The following is a 25334-nucleotide window of genomic DNA, read 5'->3' on the forward strand; positions in this document are numbered from 1 at the left end:
ATTCTTTATCCCCTTACACTGTGTATAAGACAGTAGTTTTTTTGGAATTGTTAGATTACTTGCTCGTTATTACTGCATTGTCGGAACTAGAAGCACAAGCATTTCGCTACACTCGCATTAACATCTGCTAACCATGTGTATGTGACAAATAAAATTTGATTTGATTTGGAATGGAGTTCTCTATGGGGGCGTCTATGAGTGGTCTTTCTGGGCTCGGCGTCAGTTAAACTGCAGTACCGCCAGTGTCCTCTGTATACATGAGATGGCTTGCTTCCCAACTGGAACCCTGGGGACTTAGTGGGCCGCTGTCCTGGCTGCAAATGCAGGAATGCCCACATGCAGGATCGCCGCCAATTGCGGGTTGCAATTGCACACTATTGAAATTGTTTGTGACAATTCCAGTCTTTCGACAGACAATTCATAGGACAATTTCACAAGGAAATCAGGAACAAGTAAGTGAGTGCCATGAATTGACAAGCTCGCATTGACTAATGACTTTAGCTAGATAGTATAACCAAACCCTGTACTTTAAACTTTATTTAGCTAATCTAACGTTTGCTAGCTAGCAACTTGATCAAATTTAGCCACTGGCTAACGTTTACAGGCTAGCTACTCTTTCTTCGCAGAAGTAGTCTCAACTAACTAGCTAACGTTAGCTACCTGTGGTTAACTAGTTAATTAACGTTAGTAGGTTCACTAGTTATCCATTTAACTTAGGTGTTTACAGCAGCTTGGTTGTACGTTTTGATAATTTTGAATAGTCAAAAGAACCACCAACTCGCTTGCCAATTCAGGCTAACTAACTTATCTAGCTGTTTACATTTTAACTTAGTTGGCTAACGTTATCTAGCTGTTTTGCTAATGGTGTTAGCTAGCTAATGTTCTTGTGACTTGATAAATATAGCTAACGTGACTAGAACAGCTTCAGTAGTTAGCTGATAGTGCATGTAGCAATGTTTGATAAGAACTTTTCTCAGCTTTGCTCAAATCTCCATTTGGGCTAGCTAACCTAAATAGCCTGTTAACAATTGAAATGTCATTTGCACTTTTTTTATTATGCATTTCTTCTGTATAGCTTGCTCATTTATTAGCCACGTCATTAACGTTGTTTTCGCTTCTCTGAAAATTTGTTGTGAAATAATTCTCTTAACATGGGCTTTCTCTCTGTAGATGGGAGGTAAGTTCTATCATTGAACACTCGGGGTCTTTGTCATGTCAGTCTCACTGCAGAGAAAATACACCCGCTGCAAGCTCAAAACATCTTTGCTTCTTGGCAGCAGCGTTATTTCTCAGTAAACGCATCTCATTTTGCATCCATCTGACAACGGGGGAGTGTGTGTGCGCCATCACTCACAGCGGTCCTTGTGTCTCTGCAGCCGTTGCTATGGAGGAGGTGACGCATCTGGTGTCGTCGGGTGACTGTGTTAAGATCTGGGACTCAGCCTCCATGACAGTTTTGGAACAGTTTAACCCGCACAGCGCTACACACCCTGTGGCCCAAGTGTGCTGGAGCAGCAACAGTATCCTTCTTACTAACCCTCTGGGTATGTCCATGTACCTATGTTCAAATCAAAGTTTATTTGTCACGTGCGCCGAATACAACAGGTGTAAACCTTACAGTCTAATGCTTACTTACAAGCTCTAACCAATGGTGCAAATAAAAGTGTGTGTAGGTAAGTAAAGAAATAAAACAACAGTAGAAAGACATTTGAAAAAGAGTAGCAAGGCTATATACCTGTTAGTCAGGCTTATTGAGGTAGTATGGCTTGGGGGTAAAAACTGTTGAGAAGCCTTTTTGTCCTAGACTTGGCACTCCGGTACCGCTGTTATAATGGATTATTTTTTGTTTTCCCTTTTGCTCTCGTCACATTCTAGTTGAACCATAGTGGTGAGCAGCCCCCACACCTTCATGTAAACAATTTATTTTTTAGGTAATTTTTATCATCCACCCAGTTCTGTTCTGTGACATAAATGACAATATGCAGTCAGTTGCCTTGACTTGACTCCTCAGATCAGTATCTTGTAAGTGCCAGCAGTATAGGAGACAAGCTGGTGGTATCCAGTCTCAAGTCCGCTCCTATCCCAGTGGTGGAGCTTGCAGAGGGGGTGAGTGTATGTGGCCTGACAGCCAGGGCCAGTAAAAAACTCTTTCAGTTCCATTCTAATTCATTACCCTCCCGCATGTTGTCACATTATTATATTTTTTTGTCCTCAGAAAAAGCAGACACGTGTGAGTCTGAACTCAACGTCCCAGTACCTAGTGAGTGGGGGGCTTGATAACTCTGTTAACATCTGGGACCTGAAGGCCAAGAGGCTTCATCGCACCCTCAAGGTACCATCAGTCTTACCTGTGACCCTACCCATGGGAACTATGTTCTAGTACTTATATTTCGAACACATCTCACCTGAACATCTGGTCCAAGCTTTCGGTGTAGATATCGAGGCATTTTAGAGTTACCTGTATTACTAGCACAGAGACTCAAGGCACAATCTACATCCTCACATGTCTCTCACCAGGACCACAAAGAGGAGGTGACGTGCGTGTCCTTCAACGGCAGTGACAGCTACATCGCCTCGGGCTCCACCAGTGGTGACATCATCCTGCACAGCATCACCACCAACCTGTCCAGTAATGCATTTGGACACGGCATCAACCAAGTGAGTGTTCTGTTGGACCTGACACACTTAACACTGTAACCATGACCGTTTGCTCACACTTAGCCAATTCTATCCCAGTGCCTGAGTGGTAGGGGCTAGGGGTTGTTACTGGTCATCAAATCAATATGAGGCTGAAGGATAAAAGACAATGACAAAATTGGGGACAATTAAAATGCCTCAGGTCTAAAATTACATTCCTCCCACCTTAGCCCATCCACGACCTGATGTACTCTGTGGTTAAGCGCTCCCTGCTGGGCAGTGTGTCAGATAGCGGCTCGGTGGTCCTGTGGGACGCCAACACTCAGAAGGAGCTGCACGTGTTCGATGGAGCCCACAAGGCCCCTGCCTCAGGCCTGGCCTTCTCTCCTGCCAACGACCTGCTCTTTGTCACCGTTGGCCTGGACAAGAAGATCATCTGCTATGATACCTCCAGCAAGATGTAAGAGCATGGGGTTTAGTATTGACCAAACAAGTTTAGGGATATACTGTTTGACTGAGAGAGAGCCTGTTACCTTGGTATTTTTTTTACAAGCTTTGTTGTTGCAATTTTTGGGGGTCAAAACACATTCACATTATTTTGTACTTTGTCAATGATGCTGTCCTTTACTAGTGATTAGTTCTTCAACAGCGCGAAGGGGACTTTAGAACTGGCTCTTGTGCTTTCAAGTACAGTGTTGATGTTTGTTTGTTTCCGCTGCCTCTCTCGCAGTATTCTCCGCAACATGTGTGTGGAGTCCCCGTTGACGGCCATTGACTTCACTCCAGATGGGGCAGGGCTGGTAGTGGGCTCCACCCAGGGCAGACTGTACCTGTACGACCTGCGCAACCTCAGCTCCCCTACTAAGACTGCCGTGGCACACAAGACCTCCATCACCAGCTTGCGCTTCCAGAGTTCCCAGAGCAGACACCTCAAGGTAGGCTACACACCACAGCCCACTTTTAAATTATTTCCAGTCACAAGATTTGAAAAGTTTAAAATAAACAGCACTCTTTAAAATCCCTTGAATTGGAATTTCCTAAACTGAGTTCAAATTTTATTTTTGTTAGGGACTGCAGCTGTACTGTGACTGAGACACTGGTTTTGAGATTTTGGGATGACATTTGTTTGCGCAAGGGGGCACGCCAAGACCATGTGGGTTTTCTTTGGTCTGTTGTGCATGTTGTGCGGAACCAACTCTTTAAAACAAAAATGTATTCCTTAATTTATGTAAATAGTTTGACACTTATTGTGACATAAATACTTTTGTATTGAGTGTTATATTTCACTTGATGGGAAATGCTGTGCCCTTTTGTTTTTACAGTAAGCATTTGCCCAGAGTAATGCACTTTGTCAGTTCAGCGTGTATCTCTTGACAGCATGCACTGTAAGCCTGCATTGTATGGCTATGGGCTCCTGACTAATAAAGGACCCAAATGCTTCTAAAACCTTAAATACAGATCTCAATAGAGACAGTATTGTAGCTTGTATGTATTTAACTGGCATGTGTTACCTGAGATCAATTAAACTTGACCTTTGCAAGCTAACCATGTCCCTTGGTTTTTCCCTTGTTAGTCCAGTAAAATAGCTTCAAGCAAGTCTTCCAGGGCCCAGACAAGCAAGAGGATCTCAGCCAGGCTGGGTAGTACCTACCTACCAGTAACTACCCCCAGCTCCAGCTCCACCTCCAATCCCCCCTCTAGCCTGCCTGCACACCATGCAGTAGAAAGAGGGGATGGACAAGCCCAGGGCACAGGTCAGACTCGCTCTAGTACCTCAAATATACTCTGGCCAACATCCTGACCTGAAACACCAGCTGATTTCCAATTCATGGTCTAGACCAGTGCTAGTCAAACCTTAGCTTGGAGGTCCAGAGAGCAGATTGTGTGTGTGTGTGTGTGTGTGTGTGTGTGTGTGTGTAGGCACACACAGAGAGGAAGAGGGCCAGCTGGGTGTTGACTGCCTGCCTAGTCTGGACAAGTTCAGCAGCGTGGGTAGAAACAGCCTGGACATCTTCTCCCCCGTAAAAGACGGTGAGCTCCACACTTGTCTTTGACTCTACAATTTAGTTTCAACTTACTCTCTGATATATCAAGTTTAGATTTGGTTGTCAGTCTCTCTCTCCTCTCTGTTTTCTTTTCAAACTGACAGCTTGTTTTCTTTGTCTTTAGATTACAAAGCCCACAGGATGAGTGGTGATGCTTCTGGTGGAATCAAAGGGAAAGGTAGTTGTATTTGCCATGTCCTCTTTTACAGTTCAAGTAGTTCTCTCATTGAATGAATGGTCATGAGGACCCTGCACCGCTAACCATGAGTTGAAGACGTGCGTCTTTTTCAATTATCCCTCTGTAATAAACCTGATGCAACTAATCAAGGGCTTGGCTAGTAGTTGAATTGGGTGTGTTAGTGCTGGGCTAGAATAAAAATGTGCACCATGTGGGGTTCATCCAGGAATTGATTGAGAAACACTGCTATAAACATTCAATAAAGTTCACTGTCCACTGTACATCTCATATATACTGGTGTACATGATTGAGACCACATTTGTGACTGTTGTTTGTATGTACCATAGCGATCAGTTTGGATATGTTCTCCAGAGAAGGGCAGCAAAGCATGGAGAAGTTCAGCAAAGTGGGACGCAACAGTCTGGACATTTTCTCTCCTGTTAGAGAGGGTGAGATTCTATTTGTGTGTCTCTTGACATTCAAAGTTCACATTGTTTTTGATTTGATTTGATTTTTTTGATTTGATTTGATGATTTGTTCTGCACAGCTTCACAAACCTGCAAACTTTTCCAAACCCTTTCCACTTTAATTGAGGGATACTGAGAGATTCTTGCATTTACCCTGTTCTACTTACCCAGAGTCAGATGAACTTGAGGATACCATTTTTATGCCTCTGCCTGCAGTATGGAGGAAGTTATCGGTAGTTTCGTGAGCCGACACTTAACTAGCATTAGCGTAATGACTAGAAGTCTATAGGTACGGTAACACCATTGATTTTCTTGATCTTTGCAGATTACAAAACCCATGGAATGACTGCAGATGAATCAAATGTGAAGAAAGGAAACAATCTGGACTTCCTCCCTACCTACTCTGGTGGTCCCCCACACCACAAGACTCCCCTGGGCACCCTTGGAGGAGGGTGCTGTTACAGCCCCCTACCTGTCTTCCAGACCCCTTCACCAATCAAAGAGGAGCTAGCCATGCCTCCTGCACCAGCGCAGACAGACACACAGGACTCAAAAAGGGTCAGTCTACCTTATTCAATCAGCTGTTGTACCATGACCAACTTGGAATGCTGACACAGACCATTTGAACCAGGAGTATTCAATTATTGTCCTGGGGTCTTCCCAGCCCAACACTATCAGACCTGATACAAATACCTAAGGACATTCATTACTTGAATCAAATGTGATAGTGTTGGGCTGGAACAAAAAGGTGCCGATCAGGGAAGCCCCAGAACCAGAAATGAAACTCCTGATTTAGTCTCTGTTTTTCCTGTCAAAATGTGCAGTGCCTTCAGAAAGTATTCATACCCCTTGACTTATTCCACATTTTGGTGATACAGCCTGAATTCAAAATGGATTAAAGATATATTTTTTTTACACACAATACTCAATGACAGTGAAACAACATGTTTGTAGAAATGTTTGTACATTTATTGGAAATTAAATACTGAAATATCTAATTTACCTAAGTATTCACATCCGAGTCAATACATTGTAGAAACAGCTGTAATCAATGCCAAAGGTACAAGTCTCTAAGAGCTTTCCACACCTGGATTGTGCAACATTTGCCCATTTTATTATTTTGAGAAGTCTTCAAGCTCTGTCATTTGTTGTTGATCATTGCTAGACAACCATTTTCAGGTCTTGGCGTAGATTTAAGTCAACTGTAACTCGGCCACTCAGGAACATTCTCTGTCTTGGTAAGCAACTCCAGTGTAGATTTGGCCTTGTGTTTTAGGTTATTGTCCTGCTGAAAAGTGAATTCATCTCCCTGTGTCTGGTGGAAAGCTGACTGAACCAGGTTTTCCTTTACGATTTTACCTGTGCTTAGCTCCATTCCGTATCTTTTTTTATCCTGGAAAAACTCCCCAGTCCTTAATGATTACAAGCTAATCCATAACATGATGGAGCCACCAGTATGCTTGAAAATACGGAGAGTGGTACTGAGTAATGTATTGGATTTGCCCCAACCATAACCCTTTGTTTTCAGAACAAAAAGTTAATTGCTTTATATATATATTTTTTTTTGCAGTGTTAGACGGCACAGGTAGACATTTTACGTGCCCCCAACAGATTGTGTTTATTTGCATCGTTTGTTACTTATTTTGTACATAATGTTGCCGCTACCGTCTCTTTTGACCGAAAATAACTTCTAGACATCAGGACTGCTATTACTCACCACGGACTGGCAGAATCCTTTTTTTCCCTTTCACGACTCTGATAACCCCGACGCAAAGGATATACCGCTTCCTCGGGAACAGGACCCGGTCCCAGTGATCTGTATGAAGAGGAGGCGGCGAAAGAGGGGCCGAAGGGAGGCTGCCATCTGAGAATTCGTAGGTGATCGAATAAACCTCCACTCCCCTCCATTCTGCTAGCAAACGTACAATCCTTGGAGAATAAAATCGATGAGTTACGCGGAAGATTAAACTACCAGCGGAACATTAAAAACTGTAACATCTTATGCTTCACGTGGCTGAATGACGACAATATCAACATACATCTGTCTGGTTATACGATGTACCGGCAGGAAAGAACAGCGGCGTCTGGTAAGACAAGGGGCGGCGGATGATGTATTTTTGTAAATAACAGCTGGTGCACCATACCTAAGGAAGTCTCAAGCTATTGCTCGAGGTAGAGTATCTCATGATAAGCTGTTGACCACACTACCTACCGAGAGAGTTTTCATCTGTATTCTTTGTAGCTGTTTACATACCACCACAGTCAGAGGCTGACACTAAGATAGCTTATGGCGGAATACAGCTCATTCAATGCTAACAAGAAAACGTTCACCCAGGGGCGACACTCCTAGTGGCCGGGGACTTTAATGCAGGGAAACTTAAATCTGTTTGACCTCATTTCTACCAGCATGTCACATGTGCGACCAGAGGGAAAATAACTCTGGACCACCTTTACACACACAGAGATGCATACAAAGCTCGCCCTCCATTTGGCAAATCTGACCATAATTCTATCCTCCTGATTCCTGCGTACAAGCAAAAATTAAAGTAGGAATCAACAGTGACTAGATCGATTAAAAAAGTGGTCAGATGAAGCAGATGCTAAGCTACAGGACTGTTTTGTTAGCACAGACAAATATGTTCCAGGATTCCTCCGATGGCATTGGGGAGTACACCACATCAGTCATTGGCTTCATCAATAAGTGCATTGATGACGTCGTCCCCACAGTGACCCCAACTAGAAGCCATGGATTACAGGCCAGAGCTGCTGCGGCGAACCATCAAACAGGCAAAGCGTTAATATAGGACTAAGATCGAATCGTACTACACCGGCTCCGATGCTTGTCTTATGTGGCAGGGCTTGCAAACCATGACAGACTACAAAGGGAAGCACAGCCGAGAGCTGCCCAGTGACATGAGTCTACCAGACGAGCTAAACTACTTCTATGCTCGCTTCAAGGCAAATAACACTGAAACATTCATGACAGCACCAGCTGTTCCGGGAAGAATGTGTGATCACACTCTCCACAGCCGATGTGAGTAAGACCTTTAAACAGGTCAACATTCACAAGGCCACAGGACCAGACAGATTACCAGGTAGTGTACTGCGAGCATGCGCTGACCAACTGTCAAGTGTCTTCACTGACATTTTCAACCACTCCCTGTCCGAGTCCGTAATGCCAACATGTTTTAAGCAGACCACCATAGGACCTGTGCCCAAGAACACTAAAGTAACCTTCCTAAATGACTACTGACCTGTAGCACTCACATCTGTAGCCATGAAGTGCTTTGAAAGGCTAGTCATGGCTCACAACAACACCATCATCCCAGAAACCCTAGACCCACTCCAATTTGCATACCGCCCCAACAGATCTACAGATGTTGCGATCTCTGTTGCACTCCACACTGCCCTTTCCCACCTGGACAAAAGGAACACACATGTGCTTTTCATTGACTACAGCTCAGCGTTCAACACCATAGTGCCCTCAAAGCTCATCAATAAGCTAAGGACCCTGGGACTAAACACCTCCCCCTGCAACTGGATCCTGGACTTCCTGACGGGCCGCCAACCCAGGTGATTAGGATAGGTAACAACACATCCACAACGCTGATCCTCAACACAGGGGCCCCTCAGGGGTGTGTGCTCAGTCCCCTCCTGTACTCCCTGTTCACTCATGACTGCACAGCCAGGCACGACTCCAACATCATCATTACATTTTCCGATTACACAACAGTGGTAGGCCTGATCACTGACAACAACAAGACAGCTTATAAGGAGGAGGTCAGAGACCTGGCCGTGTGGTGCCAGGACAACAACCTCTCCCTCAACATGATCAAGACTAAGGAGAGTATTGTGGACTACAGGAAAAAGAGGACCGAGCACGCCCCCATTCTTATCGACCGGGCTGCAGTGGAGCAGGTTGAGAGCTTCGAGTTTCTTGGTGTCCACATCACCAACACACTAGAATGGTCCAAGCACACCAAGACAGTCGTAAAGAGGGCACAACAAAGCCTATTCCCCTCAGGAGACTGAAAAGATTTGGCATGGGTCCTCAGATCCTCAAAAGGTTCTACAGCTGCACCATCGAGAGCATGACTGGTTGCATCACTGCCTGGTATGGCAACTGCTCGGCCTTTGACCGCAAGGCACCACAGAGGGTAGTGCGAACAGCCCAGTACATCACTGGGGCCAAGCTTCCTGCCATCCAGGACCTCTATACCAGTCGGTGTCAGAGGAAGGCCCTAACAATTGTCAATGACTCCAGCCACCCTAGTCATAGACTGTTCTCTCTGCTACCGCACAGCAAGCGGTACCGGAGGGCCAAGTCTAGGTCCAAGAGGCTTCAAAACCGCTTTTACTCCCAAGCCATATGACTCCTGAACATCTAGTCAAATGGCTACCCAGACTATTTTCAATGCCTCTCCCCCTCTTTACACCACTGCTACTCTCTGTTATCTATGCATAGTCACTTTAAATAACTTTGCCTACATGTACGTACAACCTCAACTGTGCCCCCGCACCTTGACACAGTATCGGTACCCCCCTGTATATAGTCTCGCTATTGTTATTTTACTGCTGCTCTTTAATTACTTGTTACTTTTATCTCTTATTCTTATCCATATTTTTTTTAAACTGCGTTGTCGGTTAGGGGCTTGTAAGCAAGCATTTCACTGTAAGGTCAAACTGTTTTATTCGGCTCATGTGACAAATAAAATTTGATTTGATTTAGTGCCTTGTTGCAAACATGATGCATGTTTTGGAATCTTTTTTTATTCTGTACAGGCTTCATTTTCACTCTGTTAATTAGATTAGTATTGTGGAGTAATTACAATGTTGATCCATCCACAGTTTTCTCCTATCACAGGCTTTAAACTCTGTAACCGGTTTAAAGTCACTGTTGGCCTCATGGTGAAATCCCTGAGAGGTTTCCCTCTCTGGCAACTGAGTTAGGAAGAACACCTGTATCTTTGTATTGACTGGATGTATCCAAAGTGCAATTAATAACTTCACTATGCTCAAAGGGATATTCAATGTCTGCAAATGTTTACTCCTGAAATGATTGTCTCTCCATAACAAAGGGGTTGAATACTTATTGACTGAAGACATTTCAGCTTTTCATTTTGAATTATTTTGTTTAAAATAATCTAAAAACACAATTCCACTTTGCCATTATAGGGTATTGTGTGTAGGCCAGTGTCACAAAATCGAATTTTAAATTCAGGCTGTAGCACAACAAAATGTGGGAAAAGTCAAGGGGTGTGAATGCTTTATGAAGGCATTGTACACAATAGTCAACCTCTCATACAGATGAAAGTTGTCTCCCACCCATAAGCAAGCCCCCTCTAAAATAGGCATTATTTTATGCCTGGCTTCTACTGTAAGGCTACTCAAAATAGGACTATGGATGCAGGATTTAATGGCTTCTAAGCAAGTTGTGGTCCAGGCAGTACTGAAACTGGAGACAATGTTCAAGCTGCTCTTCACCTGTGGCTGTTTGACTGACAGTATGAGAAGGGCAGTGGTTCCAGTCTGGAGGGTGAAGGCCCAACCACGCTCACGTCATCAGCCCAGACCTCATACAGCCAACCAGCACCGCCGTTCTTCACCACTGAACCCGGCCTGAGGACCAATGAATTGCAGGCCCAGCTGAGCTACAACACGCCCCTAAATGGTGTGCTGCCCATTATTGTACCAGGTGAGTTAGTGTTGTTATTAGTCTGTTTGGGTGAGAGCTGTAGATAATATGCTATATCAATGAATTTAGCATAACATGTATTATATCATAACTATACAGAACAAAAATATAAACGTAACATGTAAAGTGTTGGTCCCATGTTTCATGAGATGAAATAAAAGACCCCAGTATTTTTCCATATGCACAAAAATGTTTTTATATCCCTGTTAGTGAGCATTTCTACTTTGCCAAGGTATGCCACACCTGTCAGGTTGATGGATTATCAAGAAGCTGATTAAACAGCATGATCATTACACAGGTGTATCTTGTGCTGAGGAAAATAAAAGACCACTCTAAAAAGTGCAGTTTTGTCACACAACACTATGCCACCGATGTCTCCTTTTTGAGGGAGCGTGCAATTGGCATGCTGACTGCAGGAATGTCCACCAGGCCTCCCGAGTGGCGCAGTGGTCTAAGGCACTGCATCGCAGTGCTAGCTGTGCCACTAGAGGTCCTGGTTTGAGTCCAAGCTCTGTCGCAGCCCCATGGGTGGCGCACAATTGGCCCAGCGTCGTCCGGGTTAGGGGAGGGTTTGGCCGGCAGGGATGTCCTTGTCCCATCGCGCTCTAGCGACTCCTGTGGTGGGCCTGGGTGCATGCACGCTGACACTGTCGCCTGGTGTACGGTGTTTCCTCTGACACATTGGTGTGGCTGGCTTCCGGGTTAAGCTGGCATTGTGTTAAGAAGCAGTGCGGCTTGGTTGGGTCGTGTTTCGGCGGACGCATGGCTCTCGACCTTTGCCTCTCCCGAGTCCGTACAGGAGTTGCAGTGATGAGACAAGACTGTAACTACCAAATTTGGATACCACGAAGAGAAAAAAAGAGCAATTAAGGAATATCCACCAGAGCTGATTCCAGATAATTGAATGTTAATTTCCCTACCATAAGCTGCCGCTGTCATTTTTCAGAATTTGGCAGTATGTCCAACCGGCCCCACAACTGCAGACCACGTGTATAGTGTTGTGTGGGCAAGCGGTTTTCTGATGTCACCGTTATGAACAGAGTACCCCATGGTGACGATGGGGTTATATGATATGGGCAGGCATAGACTACGGATAACAAACACAATTGCATTTAATTGATGGCAATTTTAATGCACAGAGATACCGTGACAAGGTCCTGAGGTTCATTGTCGTGCCATTCAATTCATCTTCCACCATCACCTCATGTTTCAGCATGATAATGCACGTTCCTATGTCGCAAGGATCTATACACAATTCCTGGATGCTGAAAATGTTCCTGCATACTCACCAGACATGTTTCTAATTGAGCATGTTTGGGATGCTCTGTATTTACATGTACTGCAGTCTGTTCCAGTTCTTGCCAATTTTAGCAACTTTGCACAGCCATTGAAGCGGAGTGGGACATCAAATCAAAGTTTATTTGTCACATGCACTGAATACAACCGTGAAATGCTTACTTACAGGCCTTAACCAACAGTGCAGTTTTTAACTAAAAAATAGGTATTAGGGGAACAATAGATAAGTAAAGAAATAAAAAAACAACAGTAAAATAACAGTAGTGAGGCTATATCCAGTATTCCACAGACCACAATCAACAGCCTGATCAACTCTATGCGAAGCAAATGGTAGTCACACCAGATACTGACTGGTTTTCTGATCCACACCTCTACCTTAAAAAAAAAGTTTTCTGTGACCAACAGATGCATATCTGTATTCCCAGTCATGTGAAATCCATAGATTAAGGCTTTATTTATTTATTTCAATTGACTGATTTACTTATGAACTGTAAATATTTGAAATTGGTGTATGTTGCGTTCCTATTTTTGTTCAGTATTGTAAAATATGAAATTATGTATGCACAGCATTACATGTACAGTGTGTGGTAGTGAGTTGATGAAACTAATGAAAAATACCCTGTCAGTGTCTTTGGCAGTGGCATCCTCGCTATCCGAGAGAATAGTGGAGGCTGTTGGAACAGAGGGTGGAGGGGCTCCCCTCACATCTCTACAGATCCAGTTCATCCGCAACATGATCCATGAGACCCTGGAAGACTTCCGGTGGGTGCACCTTCTCACAGCATATCACTTACAGTTGCCGAACCATCTTGTGCACTGTTTCTCTGTTCAATAGTGTCATTGGAATTTCATAATTCCTATAATTAAATTCACTCAGTCTATTTCATAAGAATTTGTAAGATTCCTATTTGCATAAAATAGACAGAGACCAGTCTTATCAAAATTAGATAATAGTATTTATTCTCGGAGCTCGCTGCCATGTAACCACGAACAACAGTTTATATACAAAATATGACGTCATAGGTTATAAACTGTCCTTCCTCCTATCGACCAGGACAAAGCAGGTTCAAAAGTTTATTCCAACCCCCTAGCTCGCTCACTCCAGACACACACTTATCAAGATTAACTTCTGGAATCTTCACCTTCATCCATCACTATTTAGAAGACAGTTCCAGATAATGGAAAACCCAGGAAAACACTCGCTGCCTTATCTAAACATCCCAGAGCTAAGTTGAGTTGGTTCAACCATAGGTTAACAACCCTTTTTGCTTACTTAAAAACCCACAATCCATTCCTCCCCAACCTAGCTGAAATTGTATTTATTATGTTTAATTACCCCCTGTTTCATGCTACACAATCCCTTCCTTGTGAATTAACATTATTAATCAGATATAATAAAACAGAGTAGAGTTGAATTAGTTATAGTTCTATTTAAAATGTAGATATTGTTTAGTCATTACTCATAAAATTCCTAACAAATAGTTTTGTAGATTTTTGGCTAACCCTGTTTCCTCCACAGGGACGCCTGCCACCGAGACATAGTGAACCTCCAGGTGGAGATGGTCAAACAGTTCTACATTCAGCTGGTATGTGACATGTCCCTCTGGTCTAACTCCACACTTGAGTCCCTGATAAAAGCACACGCTAAACCAGTCTGCATTGTGGTTCCATTTCCCAAACTGACCTCTTGCAGGGTTCGTACTGTCATGAAAATCCTGGAAAAGTCATGGCATTTTAAAATGGGGTTTTTCAGGCCTGGAAACGTCATAGAAAATCATTGTATCATTTCTGTTAATGTCATTTTTAAGGTTATCAATCAAATAAAAATCAACATTTCAACCAGGATCCGAATGACACTTTAGGGCATCTGTGTTTGAATGAATCACCTGCATATGTGCGAGGCAGCCAATTCAAAACATACAGTTGAAGTCGGAAGTTTACATACACTTGAATGGCGCTCACCCACTCTGTAAATGTTAATATTATCCATAAAAGTATCCCTTACAATTATACACATCAGTTATGTAAGCTAACAACCAGCATACAGTTGAAGTTGTAAGTTTACATACACTTAGGTTGGAGTCATTAACTCATTTTTCAACCACTCCACAAATTTCTTGTTAACAAACTATAGTTTTGGCAAGTCGGTTAGGACATCTACTTTGTGCATGACACAAGCAATTTTTCCTACAATTGTTTAGACAGATTATTTAACTTATTCACTGTATCACAATTCCAGTGGGTCAGAAGTTTACATACACTAAGTTGACTGCCTCTAAACAGCTTTAAAAATTCCATAAAATGATGTAATGGCATTAGAAGCTTCCAAATGGACAATGACCCCAAGCATTCTTCCAAAGTTGTGGCAAAATGGTATTGGAGTGGCCATCACAAAGCCCTGACCTCAATCCTATAGAAAATTTGTGGGCAGAACTGAAAAACCGTGTGTGAGCAAGGAGGCCTACAAACCTGACTCAGTTGCACCTGCTCTGTCAGGAGGAATGGGCCAAAATTCACCCAACTTATTGTGGGAAGCGTTTGACCCAAGTTAAACAATTTAAAGGCAATGCTACAAAATACTAAGAGTGTATGTAAACTTCTGACCCACTGGGAATGTGATGAAAGAAATAAAAGCTGAAATAAATTATTCTCTCTACTATTATTCTGACATTTCACATTCTTAAAATAGTGCTGATCTTAACTGACCTAAGACGGGGAGTTTTTACTAGGATTAAATGTCAGGAATAGTGAAACTGAGTTTAAATGTATTTGGCTAAGGTGTATGTAAACTTCTGACTTCAACTGTATATTGTACCCTATAGTTATCTGTTTAGCCATTATTAGCATGTATTAATGTTTTCGTCAAGTCACAAAAAAATTATCACAACACTGGCGAATAAGGCCATAAAGTTAATTAAATTTGAACAAATCATAATTTAAACAATAACATTTCGTTTTATTCCTTCTGTCAAAATGTGTATAAACCCTGCTCTTGGTTCCTTGCTGCCTTTCAGAACGAGATCCATGGTCTGATCGAGAAGTACTCTGTCAATGACTCGCTGGTGGAGGAGATCGAGAAGCTGAGGGAGGAGAACAAGCGACTCCGAGAAAGTTACTGAGAGGTTGACTTGATGGAGTTAATCACCCCTGGATACAGTTGTTGTCCCTTCTCAACTCGGACAAAAGTCTTCCGCAGAGCTCAAGGTCTATGTGGAATAATCGTGCCAGGGACAGAACTCTGAAGGCCAAATGTGCCTTTTTTTTTGTATCCTGGTTTAATTCCCTCCGTCTCTTTACATGGCATGCAGGGACCCTTTTGTATTCTCACCAGTTTATTTTGTACATGTCAAACTTGCCAAGGGCCTTGGAATGGATTAATTAAGAAGTGCCTTACTAGTTGTAACCCAAGGGCTGGACCAGTATGTTATCAGTCACAAGGTATGACACAGTGGTTATCATGCTGGACTGGCCCGTGATGGCATGGCACTATTTTACCCCAATTCAAAACCGGTCTCTCCTCTCGCAGGTCCTTGTTGACTCCACCAGTGGATCTAATATAATTGACAAGTGTAAGTAATGATGCAAACTCTGTTACAATATTGCTGATACCTATTCATTCCTTTTAGATCTGTGAAGGAGTGATCAGCAAGGACCCAGGGATTGGAAGATGCATTAGCTTGGGATTGCCCTTAAATACTTCAGTATGGTTGAAGTTGATAGTATCTTTTGGCTTTTACTGGAATACTGAAGATAAATTAGGGCATGCCTTTGTTGGAAGGCATAATCATGATAGTGTGTGTTGTGGACTAAGCACCCTCTATGAAGGGTGCTTGCATCGCCAAGTTTCTGCTCCTCATAGTTGAGTTTCTTTTGTTATAGATTTTGTTTATAAGAGGAAAATAAATACTCAATATGCATACAATCTCTTAATGTAATTCATTCTGATTTCAGAGTGACGCAGGAGACCGTTGAACGTTTTCAGTTACAATGCACTGTGAATGGTTCCATAAAGAGACAGCATGTTAATTCTTTAATTTAACAATGAAATACAGGTGCAACAACACTTACAAAATAATACTTAAACATCTGTAATAGTATTGATTAAAACAAATCTGATGCTTAGAGCCCAAATACTTCCTAATGGAGGAATTTAAAAACTAGATCAGACTGCATGGCCACATCATCAAAATGGAATAAAAGCAACCTTAGGATCAGTGCTATCTGGGATCCTTGGGACGTCCTTAACCATTACCCATTTAAAATGTCAACTTCCATAGGGTAGGGACGTCCCAAAGATCTAGCACGGACCATAGGACAAACACGGATAGAGGAGCTCTATGCCAGCAGCTCGGAGGATGGAACACTCCGCCTGTGGCAGACCGCAGTGGAAGGGCATGCTGCCAGGTGAGCACTGGCAGACAACTAACCTGTCCCTGTGGTCCATTTCAAATGGATGTTAATTCTAGAAATTTGAAGTAGCTAAGTTGAGACTTTTTTTCTAAAAAAAAATGAACAGTTCAAAAATACTGATTTGAACGATGGACTGGCCCAAAGTGGCACTTGTATGACTACACAAAAGAAAGATGGAAGATTCCATTGAGGTTTTACGCATCATTGATTAATATGATAATTTCAGCTAGACACCAATGTGGGGATATATATAAATATGTATACACTAAAAAAACATGGGAAAATAGAATGAAGCAATCTTAGAAAACCTTGTAGGTCTTTGGGGTTGGTTTTACAGAGTTCCCCAGTGCTGTAGTCATATTTGTAGATCTTATAATCATCTCCAACTGCAACAAAGTCCTTGTCAAATCAAAGTTTATTTGTCACGTGCGCCGAATACAACAGGTGTAGACCTTAGTGAACTGCTTACTTACAGGCTCTAACCAATAGTGTAAGAAAGGTATTGGGTGAACAATAGGCAGGTAAAAAAAACAGTGCAAAATAACAGTAGCGAGGCTATTAAAGTAGATGGGCTACATAGACATCGGTTAGTCGGGCTGATTGAGGTAGCATGTACATGTAGATATGGTTAAAGTGCCATGCATATATGATAAACAGAGTAGCAGCAGCGTAAAAGAGGGGTTGGGGGGGAGGCACACAGTGCAAATAGCCTGGGTAGCCATTTGATTACCTGTTCAGTAGTCTTATGGCTTGGAGGTAAAAACTGTTGAGAAGCCTTTTTGTCCTAGACTTGGCACTCTGGTACCGCTTGCCATGCGGTAGTAGAGAGAACAGTCTATGACTGCGGTGGCTGGGGTCTTTGACAATTTTTAGGGCCTTCCTCTGACCCCGCCTGGTGTAGAGGTCCTGGATGGCAGGCAGCTTAGCCCCAGTGATGTACTGGGCCGTACGCACTACCCTCTAGTGCCTTGCGGTCGGAGGCCGAACAATTGCCGTACCAGGCAGTGATGCAACCAGTTGCTCTCGATGTTGCAGCTGTAGAACCTTTTGCGGATCTCAGGACCCATGCCAAATCGCTTTAGTTTCCTGAGGGGGAATAGGCTTTGTCGTGCTCTCGTCACGACTGTCTTGGTGTGTTTGGACCATTCTAGTTTGTTGGTGATGTGGACACCAAAGTTCTCAACCTGCCCCACTACAGCCTCGTCGATGAGAATGGGGGCGTGCTCGGTCCTCTTTTTCCTGTAGTCCACAATCCTCTCCTTAGTCTTTGTTATGTTGAGGGATAGGTTGTTATTCTGGCACCACCCGGCCAGGTCTCTGACCTCCTCCCTCGTCGTTATCGGTGATCAGGCTACCACTGTTGTGTCGTCTGCAAACTTAATGAGGTGTTGGAGTCGTGCCTGGCCATGCAGTCGTGGGTGAACAGGGAGTACAGGAGGGGACTGAGCACGCACCCCTGGGGGGCTCCATTGTTGAGGATCAGAGTGGCAGATGTGTTGCTACTTACCCTCACCACCTGGGGACGGCCCATCAGGAAATCCAGGATCCAGTTGCAGAGGGAGGTGTATAGTCCCAGGATCCTTAGCTTAGTGATGAGCTTTGAGGGTAAATTGGAGTCAGTCTAGGGTTTCTGGAATAATGGTGTTGATGTGAGCCGTTACCAGCCTTTCAAAGCACTTCATGGCTACGGACATGAGTGCTACGGGTCAGTAGTCATTTAGGCAGGTTGCCCTCGTTCTTGGGCACAGGGACTATGGTAGTCTGCTTGAAACATGTTGGTATTACAGACTCAATCAGGGACATGTTGAGAATACGGTGAAGACACTTACTAGTTGGTCAGCACATGCCCGGAGCACACGTCCTGGTAATCCGTCTGGCCCCGCAGCCTTGTGAATGTTGACCTGTTTAAAGGTCTTACGTCGGCTACGGAGATCGTGATCACACAGTCATCCGGAACAGCTGATGCTCTCATGCATGCCTCAGTGTTGCTTGCCTCAAAGCGAGCATAGAAGTGATTTAGCTCGTCTGGTAGGCTCGTGTCACTGGGCAGCTCGCGGCTGTGCTTCCCTTTGTAGTCTGTAATAGTTTGCAAGCCCTGCCACATAAGACGCGCGTCGGAGCCGGTGTAGTATGATTCAATCTTGGCCCTTTATTGATGCTTTGCCTGTTTGATGGTTAGTCGCAGGGCACAGCAGGATTTCTTATAAGGTTCCGGGTTAGTGTCCCGTACCTTGAAAGTGACAGCTCTACCCTTTTAGTTCAGTGTGAATGTTGCCTATAATCCATGGCTTCTGGGTTGGGGTATGTACGTACAGTCATTGTGGGGACGACGTCCTCGATGCACTTATTGATAAAGCCAATGACTGATGTGGTGTACTCCTCAATGACATTGGAAGAATCCCGGAACATGTTCCAGTCTGACATCAAATCAGTCCTGTAGTTTAGCATCTGCTTCCTCTGACCACCTTGTCTGGATGAGTTGGTAGAGGAGCGTCAATGATTTTGATCAGGTCATGGCTGGTGATAAACGTAGAATTTTAGTCGTGAGCTCGGACAAGTTGTAGACAGTCTGACTCTCCATCCGCTGTACATTTTTAACACAGCAGACTTATCCTTTAATATGACAGCTCACAAAACAGTTTTACTGTCTGTCCCTTAGCCCTTCATAATAGCCCATTGAACAATACTGAACAAAAATAAACATGCAACAATCTTTCAAAGATTTGACCGTTAGATGTATACTGGTCAGCCCTCCAACGTGCCAGTGGCCATCGAAAGGTGAGCATTTGCCCACTGAATTCGGTGAGGAATAGGCTTTGGGGGTGACCAGTGAACTATACCTGCTAGAGCACGTGCTACGGGAGGGTGCTGCTATGGTAACCAGTGAGCTGAGAGAAGGCCGGGCTTTACCTAGCAAAGACTTATAGATGGCCTGGAGCCAGTGGGTTTGGCGACGAATATGTAGTGAGGGCCAGCCGACGAGAGCATACAGGTCACAGTGGTGGGTAGTATATGGGGCTTTGGTGACGAAACAGATGGCACTGTGATAGACTGCATCCAATTAGCTGAGTAGAGTGTTGGAGGCTATTTTATAAACGACATCGCCGAAGTCAAGGATCGGTAGGATAGTCAGTTTTACGAGGGTATGTTTGGCAGCATAAAGAGCTGAACATTAGAGAAATTAAAATTCAATTTTCTGGCAACAGCTCTATTGGACATTCCTACATGCCATTTGCACGCTCCTGCAACTTGAGACATCTGTGGCATTGTGTTGTGACAAAACTGCACATTTTAAATCATCAAATTTCATTGGTCACATACACATTTACCAGATGTTATTGCAGGTGTAGCGAAATGCTTGTGTTCCTAGCTCCAACAGTGCAGTCATATCCAACAATTCACCACAATACACACATCTAAATGTAAAATAATGGCATTAAGAAATCTATAAATATTAGGACGAGCAATGTCGGAGTGGCATTGACTAAAATACAGTACATATGAAATGAGTAAAGCAGTATGTAAACATTATTAAAGTGACTAGTGTTCCATTATTTAAAGTGGCCAGTGATTCCATGTCTTTGTATATAGGACATCAGCCTCTAAAGTTTGAGTAACCGGGTGGTACCCGGCTAGTGATGGCTATTTAACAGTCTGATGGTCTTGAGATAGAAGCTGTTTTTCAGTCTCTCAGTCCCAGCTTTGATGCACCTGTACTGACCTCGCCTTCTGGATGATAGCGGGGTGAACAGGCCATGGCTCGGGTGGTTAATGTCCTTGATGATCTTTTTGGTCTTCCTGTGACATCGGGTGCTGTAGGTGTCCTGGAGGGCAGGCAGTGTGCCCCTGGTTATGCGTTGGGCAGACCGCCCCACCCTCTGGAGAGCCCTGCGGTTGCGGACTATGCAGTTGCCGTACCAGGCGGTGATACAGCCCGACAGGATGCTCTCAACTGTGCATCTGTAAAAGTTTGAGGGTCTTAGGGGCCAAGCCAAATTTCTTCAGCCTCTTGAGGTTGAAGAGGCGCTGTTGCGCGTTCTTCACCACACTGCGTGGGTGGACCATTTCAAATCAAATCTTATGTCACATGCGCCGAATACAACTGGGGGTAGACCTTACAGTGAAATGCTTACTTACAAGCCTTTATCCAACAATGCTTTAAGATGTTCAGGAAAAAGTGTTAAGTAAAAAATAGAAAATAAAAGTAACAAATAGTTAAACAGCAGCAGTAGTATTTCAGATCGTTGGTGATGTGTATGCCGAGGAACTTTCCACCTTCTCCACTGCGTTCCCGTAAATGTGGATAGGGGTGTACTCCCTCTGCTTTTTCCTGAAGTCCACGATCAGCTCTTCCGTTTTGTTGATGTTGAGGGAGAGATTATTTTCCTGGCACCTCTCCGCCAGGGCCCTCACCTCCCTGTGGGCTATCTCGTCATTGTTGGAAATCAGGCCTAGTCATGGGTGAACAGGGAGTACAGGAGGGGGCTGAGCACATACCCTTGTGGGGCCCCGGTGTTGAGAATCAGTGAAGTGGATTTGGCATAAGCTACAGACAACGAGCACATTTGGATTTGATCAATGGCAGCTTGAATGCACAGATATACCGTGATGAGATCTTGAGGCCCATTGTCATGCCATTCATCTGCCGCCATCACCTCATGTTTCAGCATGATAATACACGGTCCCATGTCGCTAGGATCTGTACACAATTCCTGGAACGCGATAATGTCAGTTCTTCCATGGCCTGCATACTTACCAGTCATGTCACCCATTGAGCATGTTTGGGATGCTCTGGATCGATGCGTATGGCACTGTGTTCCAGGCAAATGGTCACACCAGATACTGAATGGTTTTCTGATCCACGCCCCTACCTTTTAAGGTATATGTATTCCCAGTCATGAAATCCATAGAATAGGGCCTAATGAATTTATTCCAATTGACTGATTTCCTTATATCAAATCAAAGTTTATTTGTCACGTGCGCCGAATACAACCTTAGAGTGAAATGCTTACTTACAGGCTCTAACCAATAGTCCAAAAAAGGTATTAGGTGAACAATAAGTAGGTAAAGAAATAAAACAACAGTAAAAAGGCTATATACAGTAGCGAGGTTATAAAAGTAGCAAGGCTACATACAGACACCGGTTAGTCAGGCTGATTTGAGGTAGTGTGTACATGTAGATATGGTTAAAGTGACTACATATATGATGAGCAGAGAGGAGCAGTAGAGTAAAAGAGGGGTTGGCGGCGGTGGGTATGAATGGTAACTCAGTCAAATCTTGTTTCATGTTTATTTTTGTTCAATGGGCTATTATGAAGGACTAAGCCAACAGACCGTAAAACAGTATTGTGAGCTGTCATATTACAATATGTCTACAGCTAATCAAAACTATTGTTAAAATTTTACAGCGGTTGGAGAGTGTGAGACTATCTACAACTTGTCTGAGCTAAAATTCAATGTGTATCACCAGCCCTGACCTGATCAAAACCGTTGACGCTCCTGCCTCCATTTACTCTGCCTCAATTCACCCAGACAAAAAACTTCTTTGTTGCAGGTGGAGAGGATTATAATATCTTCAAATATAACTACAGCACTGAAGAACTAGGTAAATCCAACTCCAAAGACTTTGAAATTGTTGCATTTCAAAAAAAAATTCAGTTATATACAGTTGAAGTCGAAAGTTTACATACACCTTAGCCAAATACATTAACTCAGTTTTTCACAATTCTTGACATTTAATCCTGGTAAAAATTCCCTGTTTTAGGTCAGATAGGATCACCACTTTATTTTAATGTGAATGGTCAAAATAATATTATTTATAGTATTTATTTCAGCTTTTATTTCTTTCATCGCATTCCCAGTGGGTCAGAAGTTTACATACACTCAATTAGTATTTGATAGCATTGTCTTTAAATTTTTTACTCTGGGTCAAACATTTCAAGTGGCCATCCACAAGCTTACCACAATAAGTTGGGTGAATTTTGGCCCATTCCTCCTGACAGAGCTGTTGTAACTGAGTCATGTTTGTAGGCCTCCCTGCTCGCACACACTTTTTCAGTTCTGCCCACAAATTTTCTATACGATTGAGGTCAGGGCTTTGTGATGGCCACTCCAATACCTTGACTTTGTTGTCCTTAAGCCATTTTGCAACAACTTTGTTTGCAACAACTTTGGAAGTATGCTTGGGGTCATTGTCCATTTGGAAGACCCATTTGCGACTAAGCTTTAACTTCCTGACTGATGTCTTGAAAATTTGCTTCAATATATCCACATAATTGTCCTGCCTCATGATGCTATCTATTTTTGTAGTGCAGCCGTCCCTCCTGCAGCAAAGCACCCCCACAACATGATGCTGCCACCCCCGTGCTTCACGGTTAGGATGGTGTTTTTCGGCTTGCAAGCCTCCCCCTTTCTCCTCCAAACATAACGATGGTCCTTATGGCCAAACAGTTCTATTTTTGTTTCATCACATCAGACTGGAGGAAATTTCTCCAAAAAGTACGATCTTTGTCCCCATGTGCAGTTACAAATTGTAATCTAGCTTTTTTTATGGCAGTTTCGGAGCAGTGGCTTCTTCCTTGCTGAGCAGCCTTTCAGGTTATGTCGATATAGGACTCGTTTTACTGTTGATATAGATACTTTTGTACCCGTTTCCTCCAGCACCTTCACAAGGTCCTTTGCTGTTGTTCTGGGATTGATTTGCACTTTTCGTGCAAAGGTACGTTCATCTCTAGGAGACAGAACGCATCTCCTTCCTGAGCGGTATGACTGCTGCTTGATCCCATGGTGTTTATACTTGCGTACTATTGTTTGTACAGATGAACGTGGTACCTTCAGGCATTTGGAAATTGCTCCCAAGGATGAACCAGACTTGTGGAGATCTCCAATTTTTTTTCCTGAGGTCTTGGCTGATTTTCTTTTGATTTTCCCATGATGTCAAACAGAGGCACTGAGTTTGAAGGTAGGTCTTGAAATACATCCACAGGTACACCTCCAATTGACTCAAATTATGTCAATTAGCTATTCAGAAACTTCTAAAGCCATAACATAATTTTCTGGAATTTTCCAAGCTGTTTAAAGGCACAGTCAACTTGTGTATGTAAACTTCTGACCCATTGGAATTGTGATACAGTGAAATCTCTGTAAACAATTGCTGGAAAAATTACTTGTCATGCACAAAGTAGATGTCCTAACCGACTTGCCAAAACTATAGTTGGTTAACAAGAAATTTGTGGAGTGGTAGAAAAATGAGTTTTAATGACTCCAACATAAGTCTATGTAAACTTCTAACTTCAAGTGTGTGTGTATATATATATATACACACATACACAGCAAAAAAAAGAAACATCCTCTCACTGTCAACTGTGTTGATTTTCAGCAAACTTAACGTGGAAATATTTGTATGAACATAAGATTCAACAACTGAGACAAACCGAACAAGTCCCACAGACATGTGACCAACAGAAATGGAATAATGTGTCCCTGAACAAAGGGGAGGTCAAAATCAAAAGTAACAGTCTGTATCTGGTGTGGCCATCAACTGCATTAAGTACTGCGATGCATCTCCTTCATGGACTGCACCAGATTTGCTGTGAGATGTTACCCCACTCCACCAAGGCCGTTGCAAGTTCCCGGACATTTCTGGGGGGAATGGCCCGAGCGCTCACCCTCCGATCCAACAGGTCCCAGACGTGCTCAATGGGATTGAGATCCGAGCTTTTCATTCAACAAGCACAGCACTTACACAAATTGATGCTAAAAATATTGGGGTCTGTTTTGTTAGACTTCGGTGTGGATTTTTACATTATCGATCATAGTCTGATGCTGGCAAACTTGTGTGTTATGGCTTTACACCCCCTGCTATATTGTGGATAAAGCGTTACCTATCTAACAGAACATAGAGGGTGTTCTTTAATGGAAGCCTCTCCAACAAAATCCTGGTAGAATCAGGAATTCCCCAAGGCAGCTGTCTAGGCCCATTACTTTTTTCAATCTTTAATGAATTACCACTGGCTTTGAGTAAATGTATGCAGATGACTCAACACTACATGTCAGCTACTACAGCGACTGAAATGACTGCAACACTTAGAGTTGTAGTTAGTTTGAGTGGGTGGCAAGGAATAAGTTAGTCCTAAATATTACTAAATGTATTGTATTTGGAACAAATCCTTCAATAAATAATGTGGAAATTGAGCAAGTTGAGGTGACTAAACTGCTTGGAGTTACCCTGGATTGTGAACTGTCATGGTCAAAACATATTGATACAACAGTAGCTAAGATGGGGAGAAGTATGTCCATGATAAGGCGCTGCTCCACCTTCTTGACAGCACTTTCAACAAAGCAGGTCCTAGTTTTGTCGCACCTGGACTACTGTTCAGTCAGGTGCCACAAAGGACTCAGGAAAATTGCAATTGGTTCAAAACAGGGCAGCACGGCTGGCCCTTGGATGTACACAGGCTGTCAAGATACTTAACAATGCTAACAATACTTGTTCCACCACACTTTCATCACTTCAAACTTTCCAAATGCCAGTTGTTTTTCGGTTACAGCTTATGAAGAAGTATGCTTCATCACCTTCTCACTCCTGTCTCCATGGTCAGGCTTCT

The 25334-nt window shown here is 43.3% G+C and overlaps 1 protein-coding gene across 2 annotated transcripts; it reads left to right on the plus strand.

Moving 5' to 3' along the window:
* The first annotated feature begins 232 nt into the window (after window positions 1-232).
* On the plus strand, window positions 233-16235 carry LOC112245297 (protein NEDD1). 2 transcript variants are annotated; one of them, XM_024413316.2, is made up of 16 exons: window positions 233-456; window positions 1377-1520; window positions 2012-2106; window positions 2216-2332; window positions 2518-2658; window positions 2868-3097; window positions 3368-3572; window positions 4211-4391; window positions 4558-4668; window positions 4807-4860; window positions 5208-5309; window positions 5653-5885; window positions 10833-11022; window positions 12945-13080; window positions 13838-13904; window positions 15333-16235. In XM_024413316.2, the coding sequence occupies exons 1-16, from the start codon at window positions 258-260 to the stop codon at window positions 15435-15437; spliced, it is 2310 nt and encodes a 769-aa protein (XP_024269084.1). In that variant the 5' UTR covers window positions 233-257; the 3' UTR covers window positions 15438-16235. The 2 variants fall into 2 exon arrangements, with proteins under 2 accessions (XP_024269084.1, XP_024269085.1); XM_024413317.2 differs by having other exon boundaries at window positions 234-452.
* The last annotated feature ends 9099 nt before the right edge of the window (window positions 16236-25334 follow it).

The sequence above is a fragment of the Oncorhynchus tshawytscha genome, linkage group LG06, assembly GCF_018296145.1.
Source record: "Oncorhynchus tshawytscha isolate Ot180627B linkage group LG06, Otsh_v2.0, whole genome shotgun sequence".
Taxonomy (NCBI): Eukaryota; Metazoa; Chordata; class Actinopteri; order Salmoniformes; family Salmonidae; genus Oncorhynchus; species Oncorhynchus tshawytscha.